The 25637-nt window shown below is 40.4% G+C and overlaps 1 protein-coding gene across 1 annotated transcript in view; it reads left to right on the forward strand.

Moving 5' to 3' along the window:
• Window positions 1–25637, forward strand: part of npr2 (natriuretic peptide receptor 2) — a 77732-nt gene that overhangs the window by 48322 nt on the left and 3773 nt on the right. The window contains exons 11-20 of the mRNA XM_078271248.1: window positions 153–257; window positions 3181–3252; window positions 4629–4788; window positions 4879–5034; window positions 7885–8053; window positions 19028–19174; window positions 19867–19990; window positions 23272–23340; window positions 23764–23938; window positions 25234–25332. Of these exons, the coding sequence (XP_078127374.1) occupies window positions 153–257; window positions 3181–3252; window positions 4629–4788; window positions 4879–5034; window positions 7885–8053; window positions 19028–19174; window positions 19867–19990; window positions 23272–23340; window positions 23764–23938; window positions 25234–25332 (1276 nt within the window). The remainder of the gene's footprint in view (window positions 1–152; window positions 258–3180; window positions 3253–4628; window positions 4789–4878; window positions 5035–7884; window positions 8054–19027; window positions 19175–19866; window positions 19991–23271; window positions 23341–23763; window positions 23939–25233; window positions 25333–25637) is intronic.

A 25637-nucleotide genomic window follows, 5' to 3' on the forward strand; every position in this document is an offset into this window, starting at 1 on the left:
AATAGACTATTTCGATGAACTGCTGGCAGCGTTATTCTCAAAACTTTGTATATAAATGAACCGTCAGTGCTCTGTTTCCATGGGGTTTGGGAATGTGATGTTTGGAAAGACTTGCACTCACAGTTGCAGTGTGTTTGTGTGGTTATTTTCAGATGAGAGACGTTCAGTTCAACCATCTAACCAGGTTCATCGGAGCCTGCATTGACCCTCCCAACATCTGCATCGTAACAGAGTACTGTCCCAGAGGCAGCCTGCAGGTAATGTCTTTGTGAAGGAAAACCTCTATTATTAGTATTCATTGCAGAGTATTTTTATTAGGGCTGGGTATCGTTAAAAAAAAATTGATACCGATACCAATACCGTGACTTCGATACCGGTTCCTAAACAATACTTTTTTCGATATGAATTTTATAAAACAAAAAGAAATTACAACATTACACATTACTGCACAAATCCCAGTACCCAGCCCTAATGTGTATGTCTTAAAAAAAGTCTGCCTTAAAGCAACTATAGGGAACTTTCATTTTGTGTTGATTTTGGCGGCTAGCAGGTTTGTTTTGGAAGCGAGTGAAAGAAAAACGCAACTTTTTATACTCTTTTTATTTAAACAGCTGTTTGCAGGATGCATTGCGATTAGGTAATGTATTTATTTATGGCTAAGATTAATAACTAAAATATAAATATTTTTAATATAAATGTATACTTTGTTTTAGCCACCAATGTAAATTCATATAGGCTTTTGATGTAAAATAACGTCTCGCAATGTATTTCATAAATAAAATAGACATATTGCATACCTGTCCATGAGGAAGAGGGCCAATTCAGGATCGATTTTGAATCATTTCAAATCACTGTCCCTTTTTGTTCTTCGGTCAGTTCTTTTCTTTTTTCTCTTTGCTGATCTTGCTCCAGTATCCGCCATACCCACAAAATATAACGTTAAAAATAAAATTCTCTGAAGAAAAAACTCCTCCGGCTTCCTTTTGACTGGCTAACATACTAGCCCGGAAACTTTGCCTGGGAAAATGTACACCTAGGCTCTACCGGGCTGCGTTTTATAAATGGTTTTGTCTGGTTTCCTGGGGAATCGGACCCAGGGACAGGCGTTAAGAATAACTATGTACAAAAAGCCAATCTTCTCGCTGATGGTCTCATTTGTTTATGTCATATAGAGGCATCAGTATTCAATTCATAATTAGTTAAAAACTCCTTGTAGTTGCTTTAATCAGGTTATATTTGTCAAATCATTGTTTTCTTCAAAAACGGAACTATTTCACAGGCAAACTAAAAGCCTTCAGAGAGCCACACGTCTGCCAAGGCTGTACAGTCCTCTGCAATGGTTATTTGACAGCTATAGAATTTCGATCAACAGAAAACGAAAGGAACAGTTCGACATTTTGGGAAAGCCATCCACAAAATGAGGATAAGCTGATCTTCTTTGTTTTTATTGAAAATGGAATATCTTTGGGTTATGGATTGTTGGTCGAACAAAACAAGCTATATGTCACCTTGGGCTGATCAGCATTTTCACTATTTTACAGACTAAAATTGATAAAAAAATCAATGTTAGTAACTAGGGTTGGGTACCGAAACTACCGTGCTAATACGGCACCGGTGCCTAAACGACCGGTATCTACCGGACCGAATTGCAACACAGATTTCGGTGCCTCATTTCGGTGCCACTTAAATGCCTTCTGTGCTGCTCTCTGATGCTCTGAAACAGACGTTTGAGGCAACAGGAGCATCGCTGCACGTGACACTAGTTAACACTTCACTTGACAGCAGGTAACGTTAGCCTACTGTTAGCTAGCAGCTGGAGTAAACATGGTTAAAATGCTGACAGCTAAATGGTGTAAATGGTGTCTGTATTTCACTGTAGAAGATTCCAACAGCGGGACGTTAAGCAGTCTGCAGCTGCCGTTGTCGGAAAAACAACACAGACGTGGTGCGTTCACTTGAAACTAGTAAGCGTCGTGGTGCATTTAAATTATTGTAAAATACCCTATTACCCTATTTTTTTTAAGTATCGATTCATGCACCGTTTAGGCACCGGCACCATTTTAAAAGTATGGTTTTAGCACCGGTATCGGAAAAAACCTAAACGATACCCAACCCTGTTAGTAACCGTTAGTTAGCCTATACATGTGCCATATTTCTTTTAGATTCAAGCAAATCCCTTGTTTCTTGGCTTATAAGCAAACTTTCCACCAAATGTAATTAAAATCAGGTTTTTGACTTTGTCTGAAATCAGGAGCAAAAACATATCTTCACTTAAACGACATAACTTGAGTAATGACTTAACGCAATGCCCGTAACTTGCCTCTGTCAGCTGTCCTCAGCCTTATTAATCACTGAATGAAATGAAATGAAAAGTTTCTAACATAAGCCAGCTGATGGACTTTTGTTGTTGCAGTAGTAAACTGTTTTAGGTTAGACAAAATCTTCCTGGCAGTGTTTGTACCGAGCTCCAAACACTGAGCTCTACGGCACCAGAAAGCCCCTTATTTGGTCTACAGTGAGAGTACAGCACGTGGAAAGATCATCTTTGAAGTGTGACAAATGTGTCTTTGTCTCATATCAATCTTATGCGATTCCAGTACATGATGCCTGAAGTGAATTAGTTCTTGGCCTTCACTCTGTTCCCAACATGCCAGCAGCTTCCTAAAATGGACGAACTGGAAAACACTCACACTTAGAGAAAGAATCAAAAATAAGAACTGCACCACAGCACCTTTTTAATTATGGTTTTAATGACTCGTATTACTGATCTCCAGCACTTTAGAATGCACAGCCCAACCCAATGTATTAGTTATTTGTTTATCTATTAATTCACATTTGTACCGTATCTGTTAATTGTCTTTTTATGTGCTACTCTTGGTGCCTTTTAATTGCCCCTCTGGGACAAATAAAGTTATTTGAATTGAATTGAAATGAATTGAATTGAATTAAAATGCAGATAGCTGCAACTGATGTGGCTGGACGTCAAAGCTGGAGGCTAAATGTGTGACCCTGAGGATGAAACAGAGTGTATTGTATTGTATTTAGTCCCAAAATAAACATTGGGTCTGTCCTGGCTGCTGAGAGGCTCTTGGAAATGTAAAAGATAAAGCAGAAACTGGATTTCTTTTCCTGTCTGTAAATAATCTCTGCTCCATTTTTGATTTGTTTTTGTTTTTCCAGGACATTTTGGAGAATGAGAGCATCAACCTGGACTGGATGTTCCGCTACTCGCTGATCAATGACATAGTGAAGGTACGAGGCGGTCAGACTGAAATCTATGTAAACAAAAAACAGAAATCAAAGTACAGGACATTCGATTTCAGCCCTGTCTCGACATATTTTCTCCTGGATTACGTTTGTTTTTGACCTATCACAAAAACATTTCTAGTCAAAGTCCAATTTCAGAGTCAGTTTAGGGAAGAAGTTGGAATGGATGGATGGATGGGCCAAACAACCACAGGACTTTGACTTAGGAGACGCTGTTCGTGTCCCGCGTGAAACCAAAAGCCAATGTTGACTTATTTACGTTCGCAACATACTTTAAAGCTATAGTGCGTAGTTTCTGCCACCCCCATGAGAAATTCTAACTAATGACAACAACAATGTTGTCATTACTTCGTCCACATCATACAAGCCTTCCATGACTGCGCACCCCACCCCTTCTGAACACAGTCATATAGTCATACTGAGAAATACAGAGAGAGTTGTGTGGAGCTGATAGTCTTAATTAACTTTGTAGCAACTCATTTGGCAATGGCTTGAATGCAAGCGCTGCCTGGAAGGCACTAGGATTAGGCAATGGTTATAGTTAGGATGTGTTGAAACAAAGGCAATTTAGTTGTATGGAAATGTCCATTTTTAGGAGACAGGATTTATATAATGTCAAAAGAAACTTGGTTACTTATCAATGTTAATTAGATGCTTTGTGTGTTTAGGACTCACAAAAAATGTCCAGTTGCCATGGTTTCACATGGACAGTTTGTGAAAGTGTGAGTGAGGCAGTAAGAGAGAGTCAGAGGGAAACAACATGCACAAAAAAAGTATTTTTGGCACAGTGCAGTGTATGAAACAACAGCAAATGTTGCTTTTGTATAAAGTAGTGTAAAGTAGTACAGAAACATACTCATAAACTTTGCTAACATTTTCCTTCCATCTTAATCAAAACTAATCATGGATTTACTTTAGGAGATTATTTTTAATCTGTCCTAACAAAGAGGCTTTTTGTTAGCGGTCTCTGGGATGGATTCGATATTGAACTACATGCATGACGAAGCGCTCCAGCTACTTCTCTCCACACAGATAGCAGCGCTTTACAAAAAGGAGGTGCTGGTGTAGCTCTGAGGGACGTTTGACTCAACATTTCCACTAAATATTGAACACAAGTACATTCAGTAACCGCTGTCCTTTTCCCAAAGGAATTAACAGTAATTTCACAGAAATTCCCCTGTGCCGTCCTTGAATCACGGCCTCTTTTGAAAACCTTCAGCATGCATCCACTTGTCAGAGCGTATTATTTCCATATGTCTGGATTTGTGTGTTTTCATGTATGAAGAGGGAGGGGGGGGGGAGGAAAGAGAGAGAGAGAGAGAACACCCATTCATGCTTGACTTAATGCTCCTCTCCACCAGGGAATGAACTATCTCCACAACAGCTACATTGGCTGCCATGGAAATTTGAAGTCATCTAATTGCGTGGTGGACAGTCGATTTGTTTTGAAAATCACGGATTATGGCTTGGCCAGCTTCCGCTCATCCTGCGAAAACGATGACTCGCACGCACTCTATGCAAGTAAGTGAAGTTAATTTCTTCGCTCACAGCACGGAATCCTTTTCATTCACAAAAAAACATCAGCTCAGTTCCGTTTCTTGGTTTTCTCAGAGAAGATGTGGACGGCTCCTGAGCTGCTCATATACGACCGCCACCCTCCTCAAGGGACTCCCAAGGGTGATGTTTACAGTTTTGGCATCATACTGCAGGAAATAGCCCTGAGGAATGGGCCTTTCTATGTGGATGGCATGGACCTCAGCCCCAAAGGTAAACACAACTGTCTTTTATAGGCCTCCGGGAGGTCCACTGGGATCAATTAAGCATGTCTAACATGTAAGATAAGGACACAAAGAAAAGTCAATGGAGCGGATAAATCAGCACAAACATGTTTTTTATTTGTCAGTAATTCACAAACAAAACCATATCTCTCTGTAACATTATAAAGCTTCTTCATAAGGAAATAGTCGGGGAAATGGTTCTAAAGACTCGGCCAAAGACAGAACAGATGAAAGTTCACTTCATTCATAGGCTTTTCACTGACATTTCAAAGGGGACTTTGGTAAGGTCAGACTACTATATCGCAGCCCTGCAGCTACGTACACAAACAAAGAACACATGTTGGCCAGATGTCAGAGGCAGGTGGAGTCACAAAAACCAACACATCTCCTATCTGGGATAAAAAAATATGACAAAGCACAGAAACTAAAACAGATTAATAATGACGATAAAAAACAAAATCAGTGTTCAACAAGATGGATATGAGCCCTCAGCATCAACAGTCAACCTCAAGTCAGCAATAACCAACAACAACAGGTTTCCTTTAAGGTAGATTGTAGAGGGACTATGTAATGCTTCAAAAGAATAATTACAATTCTTTGTAAGAGTAAAGAGAGCAAAGAGCATAGGAAGAGAAACAAAGCTGATGCCCTACGGGCATACAAAAGCAACCCTGTCACCGGTTTGAGACAGAAACAAACTCTTGTTCTTAGGGATTCTGGACTTACAAAAAGAGAAGCTAAACAGCTGGGGAGTCAAGCGGCAACCTCCGCTCCTAAAAAATAAAGCCAGCCCAAAAGTGCTAAAAACAGCAGTTCATCAAATGGCCACCTGAGGCTGGCTCCAAAAGGGAGTCAATCCTCACAGACCCTCATGGTAAAATGCCCAACTTTACAGCAGAGTTAGACATGTCTACAGCCTGGTACAACAAAAACGGGTTTGGATTTCCCCCTTCATGACACCTCTACGGGGGGTGAATTTTTATTTTTTTATAACTTAACTGTTTACATTTTATTTAGGCTTAAAGTTTTGCATATTTGAGGGCATTCTGTTTTGAGTGACAGGTGGCTGCGTATGGCTGAGTATGGACTGTAGGCTTCATTTGGCCCACCTCCGCTCCATCAGCGCTCCTCCTCTTTGCCCATTTTTCGGATTACCTGACATCAGGCACTGCCAAGATGGCGACAGCCTGAGCCCCCCACTTTGAGCTTTATTTTGGCTCTTTAGAAACCTATGGGTGACATCACAGAGATTATGTCCATATTTTATACAGTCTATGGTATTTTTCCCAACAATCCCTTAAAAGTTAGGTTAAACATTTTTAAATTAAAACAATCCTTGCATGCCTTTATGCAGACTAAAAGCCCTGTCAGCTGCTGTAATTATTCCCCTCTCCATGGCTGCCAAGACATCACATCCTAAAGCAATTTCAATCTAAGTGATGGGGGACAAAATCCACAGTAATATTTCTGTGAAATAAATTAATTCCAATGGTTAACCAAAGCTAATATGAGGCTTCAGCAGTCTGAGGTAGACAAATTAAAATGGATATCTAGCCTCAAAAGCATCAACAAAGGAAAGAAACAGCCTGATGGGCTTAGTGCATATGACATACAGTAATTCTTGTGAAAATGATATCTTTGGACAACAGACGTCCTGAGAGATCTTTTGCTTTGCAGTAGCTTTTCTCTTACTGGAATGTTCCAGCACATTATTTTTTATCGTCTTTAGTTTATTAAGACTAAGAAAATCAGAGTTTAATCACTGCTGACACTTTGGCTCTTCAGCTTCCTGCACACATGTTGCGGTTTGACTGGTTTCTTCACAAGCATCTACTTACCTCCACCGCTGTTTCTGCTTAGTGACAGCAGGAAAAACTTTAACTTCGAAAGCAATTCAAGATCAGGAGTTCAACTTTCACACATCCAAAGGGGATGTGTGAAACCCTCCTGGGGCGCTTCCTCCATGTGATGACTTTGATTAGCCTTTTATTCACAGTCACGCTCGATGCTGATTGTACAAGGGCCCTGATACTTATCCATTAACAGGCTGAGGGCAGCGAATGCCTGCACCTGCTCTCTAGTGTCGGCTAAAACCAGAGCTGCTTAAAAAACACTTTCATGATGAGGCTAATAACAGAAAGGAGAGGATGTTGAGAAAACATTTCGGCAAAGATGTCTCTTTCAAACTTTTTAAATGATATGATTAATGCATCAAAGAGGAAATATGTGCAATGCTGAATATATTAAGGCTCATCCAGCAGAAATAGCACATTTACAGAAATCTAGAACTGTGAACTAATTAAAGAATGTCAATATTCATGGAAATAGTAATCTAGGTTTGAAAGCATCTACTGCAGTTTAAAAAAAACCTGTACTGAATTTCCTACAGAAAAATGAGTAACACTGCAATGGCAATGCATGAGACCAGTCAGGAGTTCTTAGTTAAATGAAAGCTCTGTTTTTCAATCATTTTGTCCACCCAGTGTATCAGCATTATTATGTTAATACACTGTCTAATTATAAGAAAACCAAAGTTGTGTGTTTATGGTATTTGTGCTACTTGCCTGCTTTAATTCAAACATAACATTTTCAGTTAAGGTTGTATGAGCAATTTAGTTTAGGGCCTTTGTGTTGGCTGACATTTGAGTGTGTTGACTACAAACTTTTTTCCAGGATATTTCCTGGCTGGCACCCCAGCAAATAAAATAAAAAGAAATCATAGTTGCACACAGAAGCCGTTACAACGTACACACATTTTACACAGCATGAATGAAATGTGAAATGAGGGTGAGAACAGCCTGCCCCAGACACACCACTCTCTCTGTCCTCTCGGCCGCAGAGATCGTACAGAAGGTGAGGAACGGTCAGAAGCCGTACTTCCGTCCGACGACAGACAACAAATGCCACTCGGAGGAGCTGACCATCCTGATGGAGGGCTGCTGGGCCGAGGACCCCGCAGAGAGGCCCGACTTCGGCCACATCAAGATCTACATGGCCAAACTCAACAAGTGAGACCTGCACTTCACTTCTTTACACTACCCAGTCTCATTGTGCTTTTCCTTAAAGAACCAGGTCACTCAAATTACAAAAACAACATCAGAATTCAAGACATAGCTCGATACTACAAGAGGTAAGGGAGATTTGGTTTTTTTTGTAATTTGGGTAAACTGACCGTTAATGTGACAGAATACAATTACACCAAAACACGAGGAGCTGGAAGCACTCTTGAGTAATTCAACATTCTCTACGCTTCCATCCGGAGATAATTTGACAAATTGAACTCGACGGAGTCTGCTCTTTCTCAGACTATCAGTATTTTCCCTGCTAACTCAACATGTGAACACTGTGTCGAGAACCCGATGTCCCTCTGACTGCCGTGCAAGTTGATACGTTTAAGAGATTTAAAAAGACAAACAGGAAAAGAATAATGTTCTGGAAATTGCCAAGGCAATTTTATATAAAAGGCTGTTTGTAATTCCTGACAGGAAGTGCTCTTTGCTGCCTTTCCATCTCTGTCTGTGTGTGTGTGTGTGTGTGTGTGTGTGTGTGTGTGTGTGTGTGTGTGTGTGTGTGTGTGTGTGTGTGTGTGTGTGTGTGTGTGTTAGAAATTGGGGTGTGTGAGTCCATGTCTCTGGTATTGTTTTCAATGATCCCATGAATCATTCATATTTTGGTCCAGAGTTTTATGTCGATGCAGGAAGGAAGGCAAGGATGTTTTTTTTCCCCTGGAGTAGGGCAGCTCTGTCAGAAAGACTTACTGTATCAAGCATCCCTGCTGATACAAAGTGACACTAAAGCACACACTTTTTTGGTAAACAACAAAATAAAATAGTATATACAGTATGTACAGATATGATAATAATTGTACTATTAAAACCCCCCAAAAATACCATTATAGAGAAGTCCTGTACTACTTAATAATACAGAAAAATGGAGGCCTTATTTTGTAATTATAAGAATGATTATTTTAAGGAAATATATTATGAAATTAGATCTCAAAATAACGAGAACAGATCCTAGAATTCCAAGAAAATAATCTCATAATTCAAAAATCTTTTCTCATAAATGTGAGATCTTTTCTTGTATTTATGACATAGTAAGTCCTAATTATGAGATAAGGTCACTTTTTCTCCCCCAAGTAATTGTAATGTGCTTCCGTAGGACACAGTCAAAGGCACGCCCCTTCAAACCAGTGAGATGAAAAAAATGCAATACAGAAATCTCTTATCTAAAATAAACAGAATGGTGTGTTCATGTAGGACTAATCTAGGACTATTTACTGCATGTACAGTTATTGTGCTTGCATTCTTCAGTTCACTTTGTGATATCGAGCGATGGCGGTTTACCTCGTCTCACTGCTGAATAGGACACCATTGCCAAAGCAATCATGTTGACATTCTGTCATTCACCATGAAAGAGAGTGGCAGTCACTGTGAGCAGGAGGTGTGCAGTGGAGATGGCTTTGCTGGATGTGTGTTTTTGAAAAGGAGAAAAATCACATCAACAATTTCTGGAAACTTGTAGGACAAGACACAAGCAGCCCAAGCTGACCAATCACAGTTCCTGTGGTCTCCACATGATATCTCTGTATCTGTCTACTATCTACTGCAGCACAGACATATATATATATATATATATATATATCGTATATATATATATATCGTATAGTTATAGATAACTATACTTATACACTTAACGGTATGTATGTTGTAGCCTGTTAGTTCCTGAGTATAATTCCAGATTTAGCCATGTATGATCACAGATTATCCAGGTAACAAAATACAGCTAATGCTCATAGAGTGTAAAAATAATGGATGCGGAAGTGCCTTAAACCTGCATTCTGTCTAATTTCCAACGGGTGGCCACTCCACTGGTTGCAAAAAGAAGTCAGTTTCTATTAAAGTCTATGGGAAAATTAAATCACTTGATTTAATACTACCTCAGTAAACCTTTTCATAATGAGTTTATAGTCTCAATCGCTATTTTCAAGTCTTCTGCAATCCAGCATGATGTTCATTTAGTAAATTATGGTCCCATTTATTTTAAAATATACCATAAAGCAGGGGATGCTTTATGGGTGTGGTTATACACCGACCTGTCAATCAGGACAGAGGCTTAGCAATGCTTATCATGGCACTGTGTACATTCAAAAAGTTGTAAACTTGTCGCCGCGTTATCCTCCCCAGATGGGTGGTGTCACGGTTGCTACGTCCGCTATTTTTAGTCTATGCTAATGCACCAGTGCTACTTCCAGTCTGTCTTTCATGTCTGCTGGAAGTCGTTATTCAATATCATAATTATTCATTATTTTGTAGGGAACTTGCTGTTGACTTTAAGGGCCCTTTATAATCAGCACAGGTAATACTCAGTTCTGTTTAGCCAGAACATCAGAGCAAATCAGCTTGCAGAGATTTGAATTGTGCTTGAAACAAATAATCCATCACAGATTTCCTTGCCTTTATTGTTTTCATCAAAGTACATTACCGTCACCTCCTTTATGGTGGTTATTCAGAGATTTGACGCCAACGACCAAAATGAACCAAAGTGAAATCAAATCCATAAGACTTGCAGTTGCATTTTTTTGTACAATACTGTACTGTATGATGACTGCTGAGCCTTGAACCTCAAGGACAAACAATTTTCACATAGATGTGACGAGAAGGATACTGTGAATTGCACACAAATGCATTAAGATGAAAACATCCAAAAGCTACGATCCTTTAAAGCAACAAGTCCTTCAAACCATACGACGATATAGGTTGTTTGTTCCTACTCTCTAATACGACCCACAGGAGCGTTTCATAAATTAGCGTCTCTAACGGTGGATGGAAATACGACCTACAGGAGCGTTTTAAACCAGAGAACATAGCGGTCGCTGTTTTAAACACGGTGTGAAAGGGTCGCAGTTTGGTTAGGTTAAGGCACCAAAATTACTTAAAGATATTGAGAACTTTGTAAGTGTACAGACCATAGACAGTATATAAACTGGACCAACAGATCCTGTTGCTCTGGACGGAGACCAGTGAAGAATATTAGAAGCACTTTTCCGGTGAGTGCTGAGCATTACTGCGCAGCCTCCAACTGAGAGAGACGACGTAAATGTGACGTGAGCAACCTGTCTGAAAGTTGTAAGTCTTCTGGTAGCTGTGCCAAGAGAAATCTCAATCATTCCCAATCTTGCAGAGACGGAGAGCGTAGGTATATGTAAGGAGATAACATGGACACAGGCTAATTATTGCTAACTAAAATGCTAGTTAACATTAGTAATTAAACAGCTAATGTAAGTTGAAACTACCTGCGAGCTTCTCCTGTACTATACGGTAATTCCTCTACTATGCGACAGTAAGTTGCGTGGTTATGACACAATCGTTAGCCTATTTTTACAAAAACGTCTGCTACGGAGCCATAACGTGAGATACAAGGTAATGGAGCCTTTTATACATTGTCGTGTTTCTTTAGAAATAAACAATGGACAAATAAAGTCTTCAAACGCTTCAGATGTAAAGTTATTCGCTGTCAAAGTGACGTCAAAATGAATGGCAGTCAATGGAATGCTAACGTCGGGTGATCATTTGGTAGCATCAAAATGGCGCCATAGGAGGTTCGAGCTCTGACGCGAAGCTCACCCCCTTGGTACAGACAGTTTATGAAAAAAACAGATGATAAAGACAGTCGTGTTCTCGTATACAGGCGGCCGCCGTCTTGGGAGCTACTGTCTTTTAAACTATCTTTTTAATAAACTGTACACTTACAAAGTTCTCAATGCTTCGCTTAACATTTAAGGACCCTCATTATGCTACCGTTGGAAGTGTGGTGATATTTTGAGCCTTTTTAGTGGTATAAAATAGCGATTTCTTTTTACTTTCCCTGTGCCCCGAATACCTGCGTTGAAGGCTAATCAACAGTCTGTGCTAGCTTGTTTCAAGCTACAAACACATTCGATTAGCATGAAAACATGTCCCGGAGAACGATCGAGTGGGTACACAATTGTGTTATTAACCCCTAGGTTCGTTTTGCGCCGGAATTGTCTTTTAAGTTTAGAAAAAGATTGTGGTTTGGGTTAAAATCAGATGTTACTTTACTTGTGGTTACGCACTTGGCGCAGAACGTGACGTTTGTTCCAATAAGTTAAAAAAAACCCTCACTGTTACCTTCTATTTTCAAACGGGACACGGACCCCGGTCTCCTGGGTCAAAGTCCTGGACCCATCCACCACCCCAACCTGCCTCCTTTCAAGGAACTTGGTGCTGTTATACTTTAGTCCCGTCAAAATAACTATGCCCACTAGAGGGCGCCGCCACTATAAGCGTAAATATGTGCCATAATTGTTGCTTGAACAAAAGACTTGTTTTTCTCCATTAAAGATCGAATGACAGCTGTACACAACGTGTGTTGATTTGATGGAGTTGAAATCTAAAAGCAAGTGTTTTGGAAGGAGCCCTATAAACAGTATTGTTTGGTTGGTGTGTTATTCCTCTCAGCCTGACCTCTTCTCTGTTAGCTCTGTAAGTCAATGTAGGATGAGCCCAGTGATGTATAGCTTTCCATTTGTGTCGGCTTGGAGTAGAGAGCTCTTATGATTGACATTCTCAGAAGCACTCAAGGATGCTCTTGACAGCTGTGTGCAAAGCACCTTCTCGCGTGTATGAAGCCCTTTGCCTCCGAGGCCTGTGTGTTAATGCTCTGTTTGCCGGTTATTTTCATTTGCTAAATGTATGTTGTTGACATGACGTGATGGATGGGGTGTTATTTTTGGTGTGTGTGTGTGTGTGTGTGTGTGTGTGTGTGTGTGTGTGTGTGTGTGTGTGTGTGTGTTAAAGCTTGAAGGGCGCGGCACAAGAGGGGTGTTCAGCACTAAACGGTTTGGTTTAACCCACACAGGGAGCTGACACTTTGCTCCCAATGAATAGCTGACCTTTCCCCGTGCACATCAAGTCACTCACTGTACTTATATTTATTTCACTTTGTGTTCAGCAATTAAACAGTCCTTTTTCTTGCATATATTGCATGTTCTTCTCAACTGTGTTTGTCTGAAAAACCTGGCACATCAGTCCACAGATTTCAGGAAAATGAATTAAAACTGTCTGAATGTTTAGCCGCTTTGTAAACTCGAAAGCACCAAGAGAGCCAAGACTGCACAGACCTCTACATTTGCTTTATATATAGTACAAAATGTTATCAGCGTCTGGATCCAGATCGGCATCAAAATACGCAGTGATGGATAAACATGCTGACTGGCTGAGGACAGTCATGATTCCCTAAAAACTTCATAACTACGTTACAGCTTAGTACAAATAATTCCTCATGCTGTAGGGTCATCCCCATGTGAAATGCCATCTGATTTTGCATGATCAATCAGATTTAATATGCATGTGGTCTATGTTGGTTGTGATTGCATAATGTTTTCAAGAGTTACAGCAGTTTAAATTGAGTCAGAAATATTCTAATAATTTGATAGGAAAGAAAGGTAATTTGGTACATACTTCAGAGAAAATAGTGTCAAAAGTCAGAGACAGTTTACTAGACAGTTAAGCTAGTTGTCTTGAGTTATAGCAGTTGTTGAAATTCGGAGAAATTCCATTAAAATAACTGCTTCATTATAGGTAAATAATGACAGGTAATAATCATTTATTATTGGAAACTTTATTCTTCATATTTGTTGAAATGTATGTTGGTCTGTAGACTGTCGACATGCCCCCAGTTTGGAGAAGCAGGCAGGAGTACCAACACGGAAGCCAAACAATGTACATTTGCAGTTGGGGCAGCAGCGAAGCGTATTTTAGCTACCTAAAAACATCAATGTTGTACGCTAAATTTAGAATATTTTCGCTGCTTTACCTTGCTGTCAGTGATGAGCGATGTGACAGTTATTGAGGCTTCGTATCGCTTTTTCTTTAAAAGCCAACTCTCTTTATACCTTCCCCTCGATAACCTCCGCGTCTACTATGTCCTCTTCTGCCGTACAGCAACACCAGTCATTGCCAGCGGAGCGGATGTTTTGGTCTGTGTGAAAAGGAGTTATTTCAGATACTTCCCTGCTTTTTAGTTTATTAGAGAGACACACACACCCGCATTAAAGGGCCCTCGCCCGGGTCAGGGAACCCGGAGGCGAGGCAAGAGGCTTTGATTAACACCCTAGATGTCCCTTGTTCACGGGCTTTTAACCCCCCGTGTATAAAAGAACACTGCCCGAGGGGAGCTTTACAACCAAATGATTTTTGTTAGTACTCACAGTTTAAAGCCACTCCTCACAGGATCACTGAAGATTCCACTCCGCTGGAAATGCACTCCTTGATGAGGTAATAGGGGGCCTGCCTGTCAAGATTGGTCCCCGCCGGGCTGCAACTCACCACGGCGGTTAAAGAGGAGTCTGAACTGCCCCCCCGTAGGGGTGTCCCCCTCCCGTACGGCAAGGGTGGAAAAAAAAGAGAAAAAAGTCTCCCACAAAAGCACAAAAGATTGACGAGGGTTTTCGGTTCCCTAACTCAACCCAAATTCAGGTATTTGTATTTTATTTGAAGCAGAAAGTCAAAAAAGCAAACAAGCTAAACTGAAAGAAAATGAAGTCCCTAACAGAGTAAATGCTAAACTGCTAAACTTGCATCCAAAGCACAAAATGCCCCAAAAAGTGAAGAGAGTTCCTCACAGCGAGTTCACACTTTATATATTGCATATACTGACTGGTTTCCTAGGCCCAACACGAGCTCAGGTATTTTTATTTATTTTATAAAGAAAAGCAAAGCTAACACAGCAGTGTAAAAATAAAATGCACTACACTCAAAACCAATCTGATTCTATGAGTTTCCCTCCGAGTGCTGAAAGGTGTAATACATCTTCTAAGTCCCGCTGGCCGAAGGCACGAGATATCCTATTCTGTCCCTTAGTGCCATACTCAGAACCGGATAGGCTCGACGAGTGTTCCCCCCAGATTAGAGGCCCTGACCCTTTGTGCTGTGAGCACGAAGAGTCTGGTCCTGCCCTAAAAAAGAGGTGCTTTGACTTGCAAAGCTTCTCTTTTATACACAATTCATCTCACGTCACACAATAACACAAGGGAACTAACCAATCGAGGCAGCAGTAGACCAGCAATTCCTGTGTTCTGGGAGGTAAAATTACTTTTTTTGTCAAAGGAATCTGCTGACTTTGAAGAGAGCATAGATAGTGGTTTAAGTTCCTCATTGGGAAGGGATGTCTTTTTTTTTTTTTTTTTCATTTTCTGGATCATTTTCCTTGGTGTGGTTTCTGTGGTTGTCCTGGTAACGTGGCGAACCACAACGGCACCAATCATCGTATCACCATGCGAGATACAAGAGCAGCAACTGCCCTCTTTCTCCTTGCCACCGACTTCGGTGTCATGGCTATGTCAACGACGGAGGCGCCAGCAGTAATGGCTCGCAGTCTGAAAAGCATTATAAATGGATAAATGATGGCGGTATTGACACCAAAAATGTAAGATTCAGGATTAAATCGCTTGATGAAATGATTATTTTCTGGCTTCTCATCTCTTTAGCATCACGATGCTCAGCATAGCGACATTTCTCAGGCTTTCACCATTACTATTAAGGTGGATGAATGGTGGGGAAATATGGATGTCTGTGCGTTGATACTAATCACTGTCTTTCATGTCTCCCTCTGATGTTTTGTTCTTTAAACTTAAACAACATGTGGGTGTGTGTAGGATCTGTGACCCACAAGAAGCATGGCAGGATGCCAGGCGAGGCATTGATGCGTTTAGCCGCCACAGTGGTGTGGATGACTCACCTTCTTGCTCATGTCGGAGTAAATCCGTGTCCATGCATGTTGGTGTTTGTGTGTGTGCGTAAGCATATGAATGTAGAAGCCTCCTGAGACACACACGTTATACAATACACATATTATGTAATTATAAAATATATGTGAAATGCTACAATTGCAGCAGTAGAGACGTAAATAGAGACAAATCTCACAGACAGTTTGGAGTGTCTGTTTTTCCTCTAGCTGCTGTGTGTTCATATATCAGAGAAACTGTATACATTATACAAACATTAACCATTTATATCTCATTGCTGGATGTATTAACAAAGTCTTAGTGGAACAGTTTTTTTGAAAGTGGTTGCCAATGGTCGCAGGTGGTTGGAGGAGAGACAGCTACAGCATTCAGAGACTCTGTGAGGCCTTTAAAGGATTTGATTTTTACCTCAAACAGCAACGCTGCCATTTAACCTCTGAACTCCACCAATTTTACACATAAAGGCCGGTTTACTTGTCATGGTTAGTATTACTCAGCCTGTGAAAACAGTTGTAGGATGTCTTTCTGTGGGTCTGGAGGAGATTTGTCTGAGAAAATAATCCTGATGATGTCATCCGTGTATCTCAGCTTGGGCTCGGAGACTAAATTTTTTTTTTTTAAAGTGCTCATATTATGCTCTTTGGCTTTTTCCCTTTCCTTTATTGTGTTATATATATTTTTTGTGCACGTTATAGGTTTATAAAGTGAAAAAGCCCAAAGTCCACCCCAAAGGGACTTACCATCTCCAACAGAAAACACTGTTCACAAACTGCTCCAAACAACTCTATTGTAGTCCAGCCTTTACTTCCGTGACAAACGTGTGTCATTTTGCGTCACTTTGTAACACACGTTAATAATAATAATGCTCGCCTAGCTGCTAGTGTGGCACGCCCTCAAACCAAGCTAGTTAGAGCGGAGTTCAGATAGTTGTATCGCCATGTCCAGGAGACAGAATTGAAACCTTACGTATGAAAGATTCATTTGTTAACATTTAAATAACTTGCCACTCTAGGTAGCGAAGCTGGTTCGGGTTGTTCTGCCTGTGTTTCGGGATCAGACTCAGGTTCGAACATGTACGGCTGAGCTGAAGCCATGGTTATGGGCTGAAGCAGGTTTGTTTTGGATCAAACTAGCTTGCTTGTCAGGGCACACCCTCATACTCTGCTTCTGACTGGCTAGGTGTCCTTACCTAGGTACTGAGCATGTGCAACTGCCAACAAAGATGGAACAGAAGTGAGATGCCTCACTCTGTAGCTAAAACAGAGAGCTCAACACACAGGGTGAAAAGAGGAGCTGCAGCAATGTACAGTACAACAAAAATATGGTGTTTTTTGAAAATTAAACCATGTAAACCTATTTTAGTACAACCTCAAAATACAATTATGAACCTGAAAATTAGCAAAATATGAGCACTTTAACAGAGAGCTGCATTACGAACTGGGCATTTACCAGGCAGGGAAGGTCTAATAAAACATGCTGTTGGTTACATTATGGGAAATGCTGGATCTCGAATCTTTGGAGTTTGACTTGGAGATATCTCATCCTCCGCTGCTTCAAATTTTTTTTCTTCTTTTTTTGTGTTTTGTGCGTCTTTCAACTTTATGGAACAGCAATACTCACTGGAATAGCCATTACATTCCACAGATCTGGATCATTCCTTGTTTTTCATACTGTATATTGAATTTTAATAACACCTCCATACTGACTGGAACCCTCCCCGCCTCTCTCAAGTGTGCTGATTCCATCAGTTGAACGCCAACTGCTCTTGATGATTCCATCAGTAGTTTTACATTTGGGGCCAAGGTGTTCCACAAGGGTCAACCCTTGGACCTGGCCTCTTTGGACATTTAGAGTCGTTTGTTTACCTTGCTAAGTGACAATGAAGTTTGTATTTTTCTTTTTATACATAATACATTTCTAATTCAAATAGTGGTAAAAATATGGATTGGATGGAGTACAGAACCAATAACTTAAAGGTGTTTTATTTATTTAGATTTTATTATTTTTTATTGTTTATATTCTTTAATAATTGAAATATCTTAAATTGTGTGTGTAGCATGGTGGGGGTTACAACTATATTTCACTGTGCAATCCTTTATTGTATAATGACAGTAATCCGTAAATCATTGAAAGGAGAATTCCACTGATTTCATACACCAACTACTGTACGTGTGAAAAATAATTAATCATTGTTATAATTATTAATTATTTAAAGCCTTTTGTGGCCGCAGTGGGAGCTATGTAAAGTCTGCTAAATTGCCTTAAGATGATGTAATTTGAGTCGGCGTCGTTTGGGTCTGAAGACAAGTTTGAAAATTAAACAAATCTGGGGGAGACAAGTTAAAAAGAAGTGATTGAGGCTACATTAGCCGCTACTAGCATAACACACCCAAATCTCAGACTCAGCTATCAGCAGCCAAGTTGCATTGTGGGTAATATAGGTGGCAGGTTTTGACAAGTAAGAAGAATGTGTGAGTCGCTATCTGGTTCTGCTGCAACGATTCGGATTACTTTTTTTTTTTAAACTGTCCTGACAATGTTATAGAAGTGCAATGATAAATTGGTGGAGTACTTCTGTAAGGGATAATTCTGGTTTATTCCAACCCGATTTTTACTTTAGTAGTTTTATAATGTCTAATAATTATGATAACATTGCACTCACCAAAATAATTACACAGATCTGGAAGCACAGAGACATCACTACGACAAAGAAAAACAAAACAAAAGGTTCAATTCTTTAAATGTTCAATTTTCCTTAAAATAATGAAATGCTCACTGAAATGCACGGCCCCAAGGAATCTGCAGAAGCAGAATACCGCAGAACTTTTCAAAGAACTTTCCGTAGATTTTCTGCAGATTTTAAACAAATAAAAAAAAAACAAAAAAACATCAAATCTCTCCACCCCAAGCAAAACCTCCCACAGACTTTCATTCTGGATCACTGCTGAAAACTGTAAACTGGCAGATTCCATTTGGGTCTGTTGAAATGACAGGTGCCATTGTTATCATACTTGGTATATATTATGTTATTTCATTTCATTATTTTTGATCAAAATTAAGAATATTTGTGTATTTTATACTGTAGAGTAGTAGTGTTTTAGGACCTGAGCTCTTCACTGACCAGGGGTTTGTGTGGATATCACCTAATTCTACTGTGTGTGTGTGTGTGTGTGTGTGTGTGTGTGTGTGTGTGTGTGTGTGTGTGTTTCCAAAGGGAAGGCAGCACCAGTATTCTTAACAACCTGCTGTCCAGGATGGAGCAGTACGCCAATAACCTGGAGAACCTGGTGGAGGAGCGAACACAAGCCTACCTGGAGGAGAAAAGGAAAGCCGAAAACCTCCTCTATCAAATTTTACCACAGTAAGAGCAAACATTCACAAGTTAGTCCTTCCACCCAAAAGCTTAAAAACTCCAATTAACTTGAATCTATCAAATAGGGCGAGTATTACCAGCGTGGCTCAGTGACACTGTCAATTATGATAAATCCCTGTATTAATTAAAGATCCAAATCTCTCCCAACACCACGTTTTAATAACAGATACACATTTCCCGTGGTGCAATCTCACTGTAGATGAAAGGAAGCGGAGAGAGCTGACAGGCAAACTGCTCATTAAGGGAGACAGAAGAGCAGAAATGATAGCGGGTTTAGGCGTTTGGATAACACCGCAGTAGCAAATCCCATCTTTCTCACCCATTTATCCGCTTTTCCTGCTAAAAAATCGTCCCTCCTTCAAAGTCATACAGAGAGGAGTCTGGGAGAAAGGACAGCTATCATTTCTCAGCACACTAGCTGACTTCTGCCACAGTGATTTTGCCCCGGTATTATTTGAGTGAGAGAAAATTAGCGTGAGCAGACTAAGCAAAGATGAACTGACATGCGGTTATAATTGAACCTGCCAGGCATTTTGTAGCTGTGCTTTAGCGAGACCAATCTTCGAGGAAGATTGTCAACAAAACATCCACTCTTAGAGCCTGTAGTTGACTTTCTTTTTTTCCAGTCATTTGAGTATCATGAACATTTTGACCTCATGCCTCTTTCTCTCTGCATGCAGCTCAGTAGCAGAGCAGCTAAAACGAGGGGAGACGGTGCAGGCGGAGGCGTTCGACAGCGTCACGATTTACTTCAGCGACATTGTGGGCTTCACGTCCATGTCTGCAGAGAGTACACCGCTACAGGTACACAACATGTCACTGCAGATTCCCACTCTGCAGCTCACTGTTTCTGTCCGTCTATCTGTGTACGTTTTCTGACTTTTCTCAACATCTGCCAAGCTAGTCCGAAAGCTTTAAAAAAAAAAATAAAAAAAAAAAATATATATATATATATCACTGTTCGTGATCACAGTCAGAGGGAATTTCTCTGTTCATACATAAAAGTGCTTAGTGTCAGGTCATAGTACAGTGTGCCTCATAGTTTTCCACAGTGCATGTTCCCACACACGGGCTGCAACTCAAAATAGTAGAGTTGCTAGATGGGAGAGTGTGTTGACGCAGAGTTGAGTCACATTGTGCAATCACATATCTCCCTCTTACTTGAATACCAAAGGTAGGTTTTCTAGAGCAAATACATTATCATGATGTCACATCCAGGCAGAGGGTCTGAAGTGTTGATGGACAATCTGACACCTTCAGATGGAGTGGGATCCCCCCCAAGAATGGGCATTTGCTCTTCTAATCTTAACAGTTATCCAAATCCAATCCAATCCAAATGTATTTAAGAAAAAGAGACATTAAAGAACAACAACAGTTGACCAAAGTGCTGTACAATCAAAGATAACAAAAACATAAAAATAGCACAGTTAAAAGACTAGTTTAAAGACAAAATCACAATAATATAGAAAGGCAATTATCATAGTGTTTTAAAAGCCTGAAAATAAAAATGTGTTTTAAGACGGGATCATTTTAAAACAGGCAGTGTATGGACGAGCCTAACATGTAGAGGCAGCTCATTGCAGAGTTTAGGGCCTACGACTGTAAAGGCGTGCTCTCCCCTGGGCTTCAGCCTTGATCTTGGGACTACAAAGATCAACTGGTCAGCTGACCTGGGGGGGGGCGTGCGCGTACAATTTTAAAATCAATTGTAAAACGTACAGGGAGCCAGTGAAGGGAGGCCAGTACGGGGGGGATGTGCTCTGGCCTGCGTGTTAAAAGACGAGCTGCAGCCTTCTGAGATAACTGGCCAGATATTCATACAGTACAACAACGCGTATCCCATACAGTTACATTTAATCCAGTACTGTAGTGCTAGTAAACCAACATAACCGTGTGTACAAGCCCCTCCCAATGAATAATGCCATTATCATTCAGCGGTGGAGGTTTGGTTTCAGAAGGCTCCTCAACCGAAATTCTTAAACATTTATATCAATCTCGTAAACAATACAGAATGATACAATTGGTTATACTGCTTTCATAATAAGCAGGCAGCCCAACTAAATATTAGAAATTCTATGAAAATCACCGTATTATAATTCTTGTTATGTTGTAAAAGTCCACTATCCTTTACTGCCCTTACAATATAGAATATCAAATACAATATAGAGTAAATGTTTTTTTCAACCCAAAAATCGTACAGAGCAGGTGACGGCACTTTTTTTAGCCCCCAATTCTGTCTGCAGTTGTTCCTGTCAGGCCAAATACAGGCCCAAATACCTCCAACCCCAAGAATACCTTCCAAAAATGTGGCCCTTGGTCTCACTGTCAGCCAGTCAGTCAATCAAATACTTCACCGTGTGTTGATCTGTAATTGTAGGGGGCCAACAGCCATTTTCAAATCATTGCAGTAGTGTGAGGATGTTTGGGAACATATGAAGGATTTCACCTGCATCCAGAGCCAGTCAGAAAGTGCAGGTTTGACAGTATGTGCAGGAGTTAGACGCCTTCTTTACCCTGGAAGATGTAGCTGTGTATGATATACTGCGTACAGCTGAAAGGTATAAGCAGATTTTAATATGAGACAATGTACAGTCATAAAGTAGGTCCCTGCACCCCAGAAATAGATAGGGCTGCCCCCTCTTAGTTGGTTAGTGGCTTCAGTCTTAGTCAACTAAGATTTAGTCGATTAGTACATTTTTATGTTTTTTTCATGCTGAATGGCTTATTTCCAAGAAACTTCTGAGCACATCTCTGGTAAACACGAGATTTAAAGTGGCGCTTTTGCATGATTCTTTGTGTAGAAAATCAGTTTTACAGGTGGTAAATAGACTGCATTTATATTGCGCTTTTCTAGTCTTAACGTCCAGTCAACTAATCGATTAGTCGAAAAAAAAATCATGTGTTAGTGTTAGTGTTAGAGTGTTAGAGTCGACTAAGAATTTCTTTAGTCCAGGACAGCCCTAGAAATTGAATTCTAATCCTGGTGCATTTTACATTAAAAATACCACATAAAAAAACTACTTTTTGTTCAATTACGTAAATTGTCACAATAAAATAAATATGGGCCAGCTTTAATGCAGTTTTTACGTTAGTGATGTAAACAGACCTTTAACAGCATTACAAAAAATATTATTAACTCATTTTGTTGTTTTTTTAGGCACTATATTAAAAGACCTGTCAATCATCTGAGCGACAGCAGGTTCTCATCCTGTGTTTTGAGTTTGGTGACAGGTCAGCTTTTTAGTCCACATTTAAATTGTAGACTGTGCCTTTAAGAGTTCAGTCTGAACTAAACAATCTCAAGTTTGTCACAATTTAGATCCCAGTCCATCACAGTTTAGATGTTCTCATTTACTCAACGCTGCTCTCTGTGAAAGTACAGCACAAATGTCCTGAGTAGATAAAGAGACAGCATGGTTGTTTTTTTAAAGTTCAGACACAATTATAAAACAGAACATTGAAAATGAAGACTAAATAATACATTTGTCTTTGAATAAACAGCCAACCTCTGACATTACTGCTACATTACCACTATTACTATTTTATTTTTTTAAGATTGTTTTTGGGGCATTTGTAGGCCTTTATTGACAGGCCAGCTGAAGAAATGAAAGGTGAGAGAGAGAGGGGGGGGAATGACATGCAGCAAAGGGCCGCAGGTCGGAGTCGAACCCGGGCCCGCTGCGTCGAGGAGTAAACCTCTATATGTGGGCACCCACACTACCAACTGAGGTATCCGGGCTCTCACAATTTGGTAAATTTAACGCAGATTGTGTTTGTAATATTCCATCTGTGGATTTGAGTTTTGATCCTGTAAATGTGTTGGTCAGTGAGCTTCAGCGGGCAGCCGGCCAGTGGCAGACAAACAGATTATGTGGGAGACTGTGAGGTTTTGCAGACACACTGGCCTCCCAATCTGTCGGCCTTTTAACAAACGAAAACACTGTTAAATGTTGGATTTACAGTGTGTTTTACATCTAACTCTGAGCTAAAGATTTTCAGCCCTTATCTCCTTTTTATATTATTGTTGCTTTGCCGACGTCACATCATCAAACCTCTGCTCTCTCTCTCTCTCTCTCTCTCTGCAGGTTGTCACATTGCTCAATGATCTGTACACCTGTTTTGATGCCATCATTGATAACTTTGACGTATACAAGGTAAGTCAGGAGGATCAGTGTTTTTTTTGGGGCATTTCTGCTTTTATTGGATAGGAAAGCTGAGATATGAAAGGGGAGAAGACATGCAGGAAAACTGTCACAGGTTGGATCCGAACCCTTAACCTTCTGCGTCGAGGAATAAACCTCTGCATATGTGCGCCCGCTCTACCATTATTTTGTATTTGTTTCCAATCTTAACTTGACTTTTGTCTTACTTTATGTTTAAGCATGCAACTCAAATGTTTGAGCACGTGCATTTTATAGCACGAGTGCTCGAGTCACCTCAAACACCAACAGTCGCGATACAGTGATCTACCTATTGATACCTTCAAGGCCTTTATAGGCATCCTGGGAAGACAACAGCAGGAATATGTGAATCACGTTTTATTATGACTCTCTCACTCCTTATGATTCGTCCCTCAGGTGGAGACGATCGGCGACGCCTACATGGTGGTATCAGGGCTGCCGGTGCGAAACGGGAAACTGCACGCCCGAGAGATCGCTGGGATGTCGCTGGCGTTGTTAGAGGAGGTGAAAACGTTCAAGATCCGACACAGACCCAACGACCAGCTGAGACTCAGGATAGGTATACACACAGGTGAGTCTGACCCGGAACTGTGTACATGTGGTGACCTGTACGGCCCCAGATTCAGTCTCTCATAGTGGCTCCTGTTCATCCTGCTGAGGAGTCAATCATTTATTTTCTGCTATTTTTCATTGGTATGGCTATTTCTAGCTCTGGCACAGGAAGGTCATTATCCCATTCTTAGTCTAGCATTGCCAGACCTGTCTCCTTTGCATTTATTTGAACCAATCACAATCGTCTTGGGCGGCGCTAAGCTCCGGACGCCGCAAAGGTGGCTCTGCAAAGTGGTCTCAGGAAGGAACTCGTTTTGGTGGAACATTTGCACCCCGCAAAAAAGAAAACGCCATATAAAATATTGCATGAAGTTAACTGTTCACACGATACAGTAACTATTTAAATTAGCTGGATATATGGTTAAAGGTCATTTGCTCTTACCAGTGTATTGCCATGTGTACTTCGTCTACAGCAATCCCCCCCAATCAGTCCCAAAACGTGCCAGTTACATATTCTTAAGCAAATCTTTACAATCATTAAAGTTAACAAATGTTATGTGGCAATTATCCTGGAAATGAACTTCTGTTGATCCAGACTATCCCATTCTTAATTCTGCCTTGTATCCATCAACAATTGATTGGCTCCCAGTGGGAAAACAGCCGGTAATGAGCACCACACCAGACCTTTTTGAATTGTTGAACAAATCACAGATGCAGGCAGTGATTCAGAGGTCTAAACAGGGCTACTTGAGTTGTATGTGCGCTTACTCAGTTGTAGCTTCCATTACCAAGAAGTATACAGTAGTTCACTGTCCATGTATACATTCTGTAGACAAATTGGTCTCTTGGTTGCAATAAATTTAGCAAATAGGTATATCTCATAAACTGGGCACTCAAGCTCAAGTGTAGGACAGTTGTGATTTGTAACTTCCCACTGCTGGATGCCATCATACTGACTGGACATACACACACAGGGTGTTTTATCTTGACCTGTCTGCAGCATTTAGTTTGATGTAACGTAGGAGAGGCTTCTAAGACAGCATTTAGACTGTATCCGCTCACGGCAGCACTGTTTATATTCTTAATTAGACACTTGACATGCAACAGAAATGGACCAGCTTGTGTAGGCTGGTACTTACCATCGTCAGAGTCATTTAAATGCATTCTGAGCACAAGTTCCCTTCACTCACACCTCTGTCGTCCTATTTAAAAACATGCGTTGTGTGATAATGACAGCACTTCCCACCATGCCATATATTATTGGGGGGTTTTCTCTGCTGTAAAATGTGACTATATTTAGCTTGTGTTTTATAGGTCCAGTCTGTGCCGGCGTGGTCGGTTTGAAAATGCCCAGATACTGTTTGTTTGGAGATACTGTCAACACGGCATCTCGAATGGAGTCCAACGGAGAGGGTGAGTCACTGTCACTTGTTTTTGTTCTATTTTTTTTTTTTTAGATTATTTTTTGGGGCATTTTGACAGGACAGCTGAAAACATGAAAGGGGAGAGGGAGGGGGGAATGACATGCAGCAAAGGGTTAGGGTTAGGGTTTTCCATTTACGTTTTTCCTTATCCGAGCTGATAGTAAGATACATTGAGGATAGAGAAAAGGAATATAAATTGTGACAAACGTTTCTTTCTAACTTTCCTTATTTGGGGTAGTGGTGATAATGTTTTTGGATGATACTGTAAACTGTAAAAAAAAATCACAGTTTATA

This window comes from Sander vitreus, chromosome 16 (assembly GCF_031162955.1).
Source record: "Sander vitreus isolate 19-12246 chromosome 16, sanVit1, whole genome shotgun sequence".
Lineage (NCBI taxonomy): Eukaryota > Metazoa > Chordata > Actinopteri > Perciformes > Percidae > Sander > Sander vitreus.